Genomic DNA, 9933 nt, shown 5'->3' on the forward strand with positions numbered 1-9933 from the left:
CCTCCAATATTTTGTGTGCCGTTATATTTCCCACGAAAAAATTCTAAATCTTCCTCCAACCCACAAAGAAGAACGCAAAAGAAAGAAAAGCTTAACAACATTAACAATGGAGCTTTTCCTCATCTCTCTCTTAATCCTTTTGTTCTTCTTTCTTTCTCTTACTCTTTTCATCCTCTTCCACAATCACAAATCCTTATTCTCTTATCCCAACACTCCTCCTGGCGCCATCGGCCTTCCCATACTCGGCGAGAGCGTCGAGTTCTTATCATCTGGTTGGAAAGGCCATCCTGAGAAGTTCATCTTCGATCGTTTGAATAAGTACAAGTCAGATGTGTTCAAAACCTCGATCGTGGGAGTTCCAGCCGCCATTTTCTGCGGCCCTATTTGTAACAAGTTCCTCTTCTCTAACGAGAATAAACTGGTTACTCCTTGGTGGCCAGATTCCGTGAACAAGATCTTCCCCTCTACAACTCAGACTAGCACCAAAGAAGAAGCTAAGAAACTCAAGAAACTCCTTCCGCAATTCCTTAAACCCGAAGCGCTTCAGCGTTATATTGGAATTATGGACGAACTTGCTGAACGCCATTTCAATTCCTTTTGGAAGAACAGAGAAGAGGTCCTCGTGTTTCCTCTTGCTAAAAGGTAAATGATTTATCTTATCTTTGATTTCTTATACGAATAAAATTGGTGAGGAATCAAGTTTTATTAAAATCACAACAAAACTCAATAATTTACAATATCTCACTCATCAATAAATACTACCTGAAGTAACAGAAAAGATAGTGAAAAACTGGGATAAAAACTAAGCAAACTCTAACTTAATGCTAATTATAGTTACAACAAACTTCAATAATAATTTTAAAGTTGAAAGAAAATATGTTGAAGTTTTATAAAAAGAAAACATGAATGAAGTTGAATAGTTGTAATTTAGTGGGAAAAAGTCTAGTTGAAAACAAAAGATGTTGAAGTTTGATAAAAATAAAAAAAATGAATGAAGTTGAATGATAGTGTTAATTATTATTTCTTGGTGGAAATAAAAGGTTGTAATTTGGGAAACCTAGATTGGAATGAGGGAACAAACATATTAACCACAAGCTATCTCCACACCAAGCTATCTACGAATATAGAGAATTAAATAGTTTTTTTTTATATATATTATATAAAAACAATAAAGTTGAGGGAGGCTCGCAATCTACCATCTATACAATCTACAATCTACAATTTATCAATCTACAATCTATCAATTCACAATCTACAATCTATCAATCTACAATCTATCAATCCACAATCTAATCCACAATCTATCAATCTATCCATCTATCCATCATACATTTATTTAGAAACTAAAAAAAAAAGGGACAAAAATGTATCTTTATAAGGGCAACCACTCTCTATCTCGTGTTCTCTAACTCTCTCTTTTCTCGGATTTTCCGCTCGAAAACGAACGTTTCACTTATGGCGTCGAGGAAAAGCTTTAAAAATTATTCAAACGTTGTTTTAAAAATTATTCAAACGATGTTTTAAAAATTATTCAAATGTTGTTTTAAAAATTATTCAAACTTTGTTTTAAAAATTGTTCAAACGTTGTTTTAAAAATTATTCAAATGTTATAGTTTCTCCCGACTAGGTTAACCTTTATGTCAGTTTCTCCCGACCTGGTCAACCTTGATCAAGCCACCAAAAAGGAAGGGCTTTTTAAGTCTTTTTTTCGGAAGGACTTTTTAAGTCTTTTTTAACCAGTTCTTTTAAATCTTTTTTAAAAGGTTCCTAAACTCAAGCGTGACACGTAGCTACCTTAAGTTTTGTACTCCTTAAAATTGCAAGTGAACTTTTATATTGCAACAGTAAAAGCTTTCACAACATGATCACGCATAAGTGTTTAGTTATGTTTAAAAGAAGTAAACCAGGCATCGGCGAACGCCGAAGTCGTGTCCACACTTGGTAAGTAGAAAGTGTGTTCCCAGTGGGGGCATGACATCGATCCTTGAATCCACAATTTACACAAATAGGAGGAGAACATTTTTTTCCAATCCTTATTCACTTTTTCATTAGGGTAACTTGAAAAATAGTAAAAAAAAGTTATGATACCAGAGCTCATGACATACAAATTTCAAAATGGTTTTGTCGGATGCAATTTCCCTTTCTATTATCTCGTAGCAGCAAGAAATGATGGATCTGCAATATTTCTTGGATTTTCTTCTTGGCTGAGGAGTATTAGAAATGGATGGCAAGGGATCCATCAAAAGAATTTGTGCATGAGTGCTTGCATAAGTCTCATTAAAGCCCATAAAAAAGATCATCACATATTCAGGTTCCAGGTAAGAAAACAAAGATTTAGCGGCACCACAAGAACATTCATCAATAGGTCTAAAATCATAGAGATCTTGCCAGAGAGTTTTAATTTTAGTAAAATAAGCTTCCATCGACAATGAACCTTGAGAAACAGTAACCAATTGAGGATGAAGTTGATAGATCTTAGGTCCATTTGATTGATGAAAACTCATCGTTTTCCGATAATGGTCAGCTTCACATTCTCAATAGCGTGCCGACTGTTCATGAGCGTGGAAGATGAAATTCACGTGGAGAGATTATCGGGACCATTCGAGCACATTGCAGCAGGAATCATATCGATGCCGATCGATTTACCAGGAACGCCATTCAATAGAGCAATAAAGGCGTCAAAGTTCATCAGAAAGGAAGTGGTGGCGATCGTGAGGCAGAGGAAACAGGATTTGGCGGAAGGAAAGGCGTTGGCGACGCAGGATATTTTGTCCCACATGCTTCTAACGTGCGATGAGAATGGTGTGTACATGAACGAATCAGATATCACCGATAAGATTCTTGGGTTGTTGATCGGCGGCCATGACACTGCCAGTGTTGCATGCACCTTCATCGTTAAGTTCCTCGCTGAGCTTCCTCATATCTACGATGCTGTATATACAGGTAATTAAGCTTAGTTTATGTATATATATATATATATAAAAAGACCAAAGCAGCCATAGCCTACGCTACTTACTCCATTTAAATTTTTTTATTTTGTTTAGGACGTGAAATATTCCAAACAAATGTATTTAAAATTTCAAAATTCAGGTTTAATTTGTTTGAAAAAGGAAAAAAGAAGTTGATTTTACTGATGTAGGGATGTAGATATAGTAATTAAAGATTAGAAAATAATGAGGTCTAATTTATTTAATCTTGTGAAATCATGTGAAATCCCAATAAAAATATGATTTAAAATCATTTCAAGATTTTAAAATTATTATTTTTTCTTCAGGCAACAAACGAATTGTTCATTTTGAGATCTATTATGAATCAAATCATTTTAAGAGTACTACTCTTTAAAAAATTGATTAAGTTGAGAAATTTGGAATTGAACAGAGCAAATGGAAATAGCAAGAGCAAAAGCGGAAGGGGAAACGTTGAAGTGGGAAGACATTAAGAAGATGAAATATTCATGGAATGTGGCTTGTGAGGTTCTAAGAATTGCTTCCCCACTCCAAGGTGCCTTTAGGGAAGCCTTAAGTGACTTCGTTTTCAATGGTTTTTTCATTCCCAAGGGTTGGAAGGTAATGATTAAAATAACATTCAGTTTCGCAATTTCGTTTTTAAAGATTTCTTGATTTGTTGATTCCATAACCATGATGGCCGCAAGCCAAACATTATATTAGACATTGATGCTTGGTTTTTGCAGCTATATTGGAGTGCAAACTCGACACACAAAAACCCCGAGTACTTCCCAGAACCTTATAAGTTCGATCCGGGAAGATTTGAAGGAAATGGACCATTACCCTACACATTTGTGCCGTTTGGGGGAGGGCCAAGGATGTGCCCTGGTAAGGAGTATGCAAAGCTTGAGATTTTGGTGTTCATGCATAATTTGGTGAAGAGATTCAAATGGACAAAGCTTCTTGAAAATGAAAACATCATTGTTAACCCAATGCCAATCCCTCAAAAAGGTCTCCCAGTTCGCCTTTTTCCTCATCAACCTCTTTCTCTTTAATTTACCCTAAATAATAATTCCCATAAATATGATATAATATACTCTTTTATTTCAACTACTCTTCCTCTTATTATATGTTATCAATAAATTTTCATATATATTTATGCCCTAATTCTTCCACAGATATAATTCTCTCTTCTACTGCTGCTCATTTTTTCATGGGAAAATGTAGAGATTGTTATATAAGGTATGTTAACTTTTATAAATATAACAAATCAAATGTAACAAAATAAAAAAAATCCATAAAGGTGACAATTTTTTTAAATATTTCAAGTTTGCCTTCTTTCATTCTCTTTTTCTTTTCTTCTACTGTTTTTGTTCCAATCCAAATGTAAAAGATAGCAAAAAAAAATCATTGTATATTGGATAGCCAAATCTAAACCTTCATATTCCAAAATAACCAAATTTAAACCATCGTTTTCCAAATATTTTCCATTGTGGGCTTGTGGGTTTTTCCGATTTTGAAATTGTTCGGTAAATATTTTGCCGCTTTGTTATATTTTTTAAAAGACCTCTATGATGTATGGTTGACTCATCTAATAACCATACTAGATATTTTTCTAAATACTCGCCTCTCCTAGTTTATATATCTTTCATACATACCATGGTTAGATTTTGAGACACACAAGGTAGTGACTTTTATTCCACCATTTTTGAAAGGGTAATTATGATGAATATACATTTTAGGGATAATAATCAAGTGTATAGAAATATTTTTAAAAACAAATTATCATTATAGCAAAGATGATAGAATTCTATCATTGATATACTCTTATGATCTATCAGTAATATATCAATATTTACAATATAGTCTGTTAGTAATAGATTTCTATCATTGATAGACTTTAGCTGATTTTGCTATATTTACAATATTTAAAAAATATTTTATATATTCTAATACTCTAAATTTTAATTGATATATTTGCAACTATCACCTTTAAAAAATTGGGTGAATGTACATTATATGATGCATTTTCTTAAGCCAAGGTTATTCTTTTGGGGTAAACTTTTTAGATCAAGTGACTTTTCCTTAAAGAATGTAACTAAATTCTCAAGGTTTTACCTATAAATTAAGCAATGTCATCAAAACAAGAAATTATGTCGCTTTTATTAAATTAAGTAATTAAACCTGAATTTGCATCAGGTAGCAAAATCTTTTAATACAATGAATCCCCTGTCACCTCTATTTAGTATATTGTTAATATGACAAAAATTATTGATAATATTAAGCAAATAAAATATCACGTTAATTTATTTTTATAAATAACAAAATCACGCTTGTCTTTCAACCCTTCTACCTCTTTTCAATTTCGATTTCCTCTTCCTCTTTCTCAAAGTTTTCTTTATGCTAAAAAAAAAAAATCCCTCTTTCCAACGGTTGAATTTTATGTCATAAAACTAATAGTTTGTAATCATATTATGTTTTTCAATAAAGTGGTTATCCAAGAATTATATGTGAAAATTGTATATTTTTTAAATCCAATAAACTAAAATTCCGAGGCGACGATCTTGTGTAAATTTGAACTTTATGTATCGACATAAACATGAATTAAGTTTGAGTATATCACCTAAGCTGTTATTGTATGAGTAAAGTTGGAAACCTTATTCTAAAGACACTATGGTTGCTACTGGTGTGAAACCCGCGTTTTGAAATGGAAGGGTTGTGAAGAAGAAAGCTAGGCTAGTAAAGTATATCGGGTCCCACGATGAGAGGAGTGGAAATTGTTTAAGTATAAGAAGAATGCATTTTGAATAAGCATTTTTAGTATGGATGGGAGGAAAAGTTCTGCCATATGATGAAGAATATTATGCAATGTGAAAGGCAGTTTTGGGTTTAGGTGAAGAAGCTAGGCAGGGGAAGAAAGTTAGGAAATTTGGGTGAAGCAGCAAACTTGAATTAGTCAGCCTTTTACATGTTGACTTAAGGATAAGCATGGATGAAAGAAATTGGACATCTACACATGTATAAAATTAAACTACAAGAAACAAGGGAATGGCCGATGCACAAACACATCGACGAAGTGTTGAAATTTTTTGTCCTAAAACTCGTAGTTTGTAATCATATTATGTTCAATAAAGTCGTTATTGAGAAATTGAATATTATAATCTTAAATCCAATAAACTAAGTCCCGAAGCTATTTTTGAGTAAACTTGAACTTTATGTGGAGACATAAACGTGGATCCAATTCGAGTATATAGCCTAAATAGTCTATAGTATATGAATAATGGTTGGGCACCTTATTTAGAGAAACTATGAATGTGGTCCGCTTTGTAGTAAGTACAAACGAGGTAATCCTGAATTGTTCATGTAAAGACATGAAAGTGGGGGCATCCTATGTAAAGTGTTTACATAAGACTGAACCATTAAATAGTCACATTTTACATTATAACACCGTTTACTGTTTAAAACTGACTATCTCGATTATTGATGACCTAGGTAACTTAATCGTTAATTATGAACTCTTGTTCACACGAGATTATATTTAGATCTGCATAGGTGAGGGCAGCTCATCAGCGTTGGTCCAATAAGCCTTCCATTTTAGGGGTAAGATCCGGTGGATAGTTGGAGACATAGTATGCAAGACGGAATTCACTCCTACCCGTTTTAGGGTTAGTAGATAGGTTGTTCTCTTAAGCACTGAATCGATGTCTTGAACAAGGGGTCCCACCCTCTCATTGGCCAGTTAGGGATTAAGTTTATAGGTTGGACCTTAAACCAATTATTCAATAGTGGATTCGTGGGACTTAAGGAGCAAGATATAGTTTTGGGGGTAAAACGGTATTTTGACCCAACCAAGGTTACCTGTGAATGGCTAACTTACTTATTATGATTTTATCAAATGGACACAAATATATCTATAGTGAGGGGAGTGGAACTACGAGACTTTAGTGGAATGACTTGTTATTTAACGAATGTTGATTAACTCGGTCTAAAAGAGTTTAGCTAGTTAATCTTGAATCATTGGAGCTCATGATCTATAGGTCCATTAGGTTTCTCTGTTAGCTCATATGGAATAAACTTAAAACAGTGAGATGAAATAAGTCGAATTGTTCGAATTTGGAGAAGAGAGAAAAACCAACAAGTATATGTGATATAGCCATCAGATTTAGATTAGAAATAGAGCTTTATGGTTAAATGAGATTTAAATACTATAAATATGAATACAGATTCATACTAGGAAGCTCGAAATTGATGGAAATACTCAAAGTTACAAAAAGGCAAAATGTTGACTTTTTTTACTTTGAAATGTCAAAATCTGACCACCTTTGTAACGCCCGAGATTAGAAGGGAGACATGAATGAACCGGTATTACATCTGAATGAGAGGAAACCTGAGGACATGAAAGTAATGTTAAGAAAAACTTAAAAGAATTAAAAGTGACTACTCATACCAACAAGGTGCACCCTCCTTTTTTGTGGCTTGATCATAGAAACTTCAAAGTTAAGCGTGCTTAGCTTATGATAATTCTATGTTGGGTGACCTCCTGAAAATTTTTCTAGGATGCATGTAAGTGAGGACAAAGCATGCTGAACTACCTAAGAGGGCAAGTGTATATTGCGTTAGTTGAGCTATTTTCATCACTTGGCTAGTGTATATTGTCAACTACCCGAGAGGGCAAGTAGCAATGATATGACTAACGCGCACAAGGAGGATTTTAGAGACAAACTCCACTTTATCGAGTTAACTTCCATCATTTGTGTCCAAAAAGAAAAAAAAGTGTAGGTGTTAGGCGCCAAGAGGTTGCCACCCTTAAACGCGATGCTTTATAAATCTTATAAGCGAACACTTTTAGATATACCTTGTTTAACTAGTCTTAGTCATTTGGATCTCGAAAGGTGAACAATTGTAGTGTTTGCAAAACTATATACATAAATTTTTCTAGGAGAGTTTGCAAAAATAGCGAAAAAAATTATAATAATAAAGTTCATGTCACTTACATTTTTAAAGTTGTAAAATTATTAAATTTAAAAGCAGATTATAATCATATTACTGTCTGATTATCACCATATTTGCCAAATTTTCAATATAATAAAAGAGATGGTATGTGCTGGTTTTTTCTAAATTTTTTTAATAATTTTTTTTTCATCTAATGCAATGTCACTAAGTAATATAAAAAGATTATTTCCATTTTCTTTTTTCTTTTCTCTTTTTCTCTATTCTATTTTTTTTAAAAAAATAAAAATAATTAATACAACTTGAACCAAAAGCATTGTCATTTTTCTTCAATAACTTAAATTCAACTTCCTATACGATATCACAATAGCAAAGAATCCATGGAAAATTTCAGGTTTACAATACTAAATTAACACATGTACCATACTAAGTAGGAGATGTCAAGCTGCAGAGAAATGTAATGTTGACTAACCCATTTGAGGAAAGTATAAACATGTTAGAAGAAGGACTAATTCAAGTGTTTAGACAAGAGCAAGTACTATTAGAGGAGTAAAAGGTGAAGCTTTGTTATAGGACTATGAGATGAGAACGAAATAAACGAAAAAAAAGAAAGGCTTAGTTAAATGAGTGACCCTTCAAATGAAAAGCATGCTTTTGGAAAATGTTTTTATCTCCAAAGTCAGGGTGTTTTATTTTCATATAGTTAGATATGCACATGTTCTAATCTCGTATATAAATATAAAAGAATATAACCAATTTGAAGTCTGTATAAGTTGGTAAAGTTTTGTTGTTGTGATATTTGTATGTATACAAAACCATTAGCCTTATTCTTAATCAAAAGCTAGCTATTACGTGCACATAAGAGTAGAGGCTTACACTCACTGTCACTCTATATATTTTTATATATTAATGAGTAAGAGTTAAATATTTTTATTAGTATGATGTTTTGAAATATTACATAACTTTTCTATAATCGAACTTAATAATGTTTGTGTGTGTTGGATGAATTTTATATGTTTACAATGAAGACATTAAGAGATATTGCTTGAGCAATTATTGATCCTTAAGAAATTGCAATAAATATTAAAATTAAAGTATGGAAGCACTTTAAAGTTTTAGTTCCAAAAATAAATCTTATGTATTCAATTATTATAATGTGGTGGATGCATCAAATCATTTGAAATGAAAACTAGGGGGTCGGTTAGCATCACAAGTGAAGGCACAAAGACATTTATGAGCTCCAAAGCACGTTCCAATATCTACTGCTTTAATTTGGCTACGACACAAATTTTCACACTGTGTATTGACGCAGGTCCCTGCATCAGATAACGGAAGCGTTCTATAGCATTTCGCTGGTGGCCATACTATTCCTTGAACGCTACTAATCATCATCTCTTCACCTTCATTACAAACCACCAAAAGACAAATATTTGTTAATATACTACGAACTTGCCTATTTTTACCGAATAATTAAATTTATCAAGAGGCATAATCATGGATGAGTTGTAAGACAATTAATTGTTGACACACATCTATTTTATTATTTATTGACATCTTTTTCTCCTAAAAAAGAAGTTCCATTTCGATGGGTCTCAACTATACAATGCACATCATTGGTCCCAGATGTATTTTTGGAAGAGCAATTATTAGGCGAAACGAGTTACATGATTTAAAGTTTTAGTATTCTACATGTCTACTTCACGAAATATAAATGTATTCAAATGAAACATGTATAGTCTCAATAAGATAAACTGACTTTTATGAAACACGATATTCTAGTATATTGCAAGGATGGAGAAGAAGTTGCTTACCACTGAAGATGAGGAAAAGAAGAACTATGGCCGAAATAATATTTGACTTCATTCTTTTCAAAATATTTGTAGTTTTTTCTCTGAGATAAAATCTTATGAATAGACAAGTATTGATGTAGTTTTTTATGATTGATTTGTATGTGTTTATATATACACACAATATAACTATATATTTCCCCTCATCCTTGTTTAGAGTGCATGAATCTCTTTAGGTTCATTTGTTTTAT

At 32.6% G+C, this 9933-nt stretch overlaps 1 protein-coding gene across 1 annotated transcript; it reads left to right on the top strand.

The window, feature by feature from the left end:
• On the top strand, positions 1-4112 carry LOC101206033 (beta-amyrin 28-monooxygenase). The gene is made up of 4 exons (XM_004139039.3): positions 1-642; positions 2525-2943; positions 3379-3566; positions 3692-4112. The coding sequence occupies exons 1-4, from the start codon at positions 107-109 to the stop codon at positions 3998-4000; spliced, it is 1452 nt and encodes a 483-aa protein (XP_004139087.1). The 5' UTR covers positions 1-106; the 3' UTR covers positions 4001-4112.
• Positions 4113-9933: the final 5821 nt, after the last annotated feature.

This window comes from Cucumis sativus, chromosome 1 (genome assembly GCF_000004075.3).
Source record: "Cucumis sativus cultivar 9930 chromosome 1, Cucumber_9930_V3, whole genome shotgun sequence".
NCBI lineage: Eukaryota > Viridiplantae > Streptophyta > Magnoliopsida > Cucurbitales > Cucurbitaceae > Cucumis > Cucumis sativus.

Coding starts and splice junctions, on each gene's coding strand:
- LOC101206033 (XM_004139039.3), top strand. CDS start 107: ATGGAGCTTTTCCTCATCTCTCTCTTAATCCTTTTGTTCTTCTTTCTT. Junction 2,944..3,378: donor CTACGATGCTGTATATACAG/GTAATTAAGCTT, acceptor GGAATTGAACAG/AGCAAATGGAAATAGCAAGA. Junction 3,567..3,691: donor TCATTCCCAAGGGTTGGAAG/GTAATGATTAAA, acceptor TGGTTTTTGCAG/CTATATTGGAGTGCAAACTC.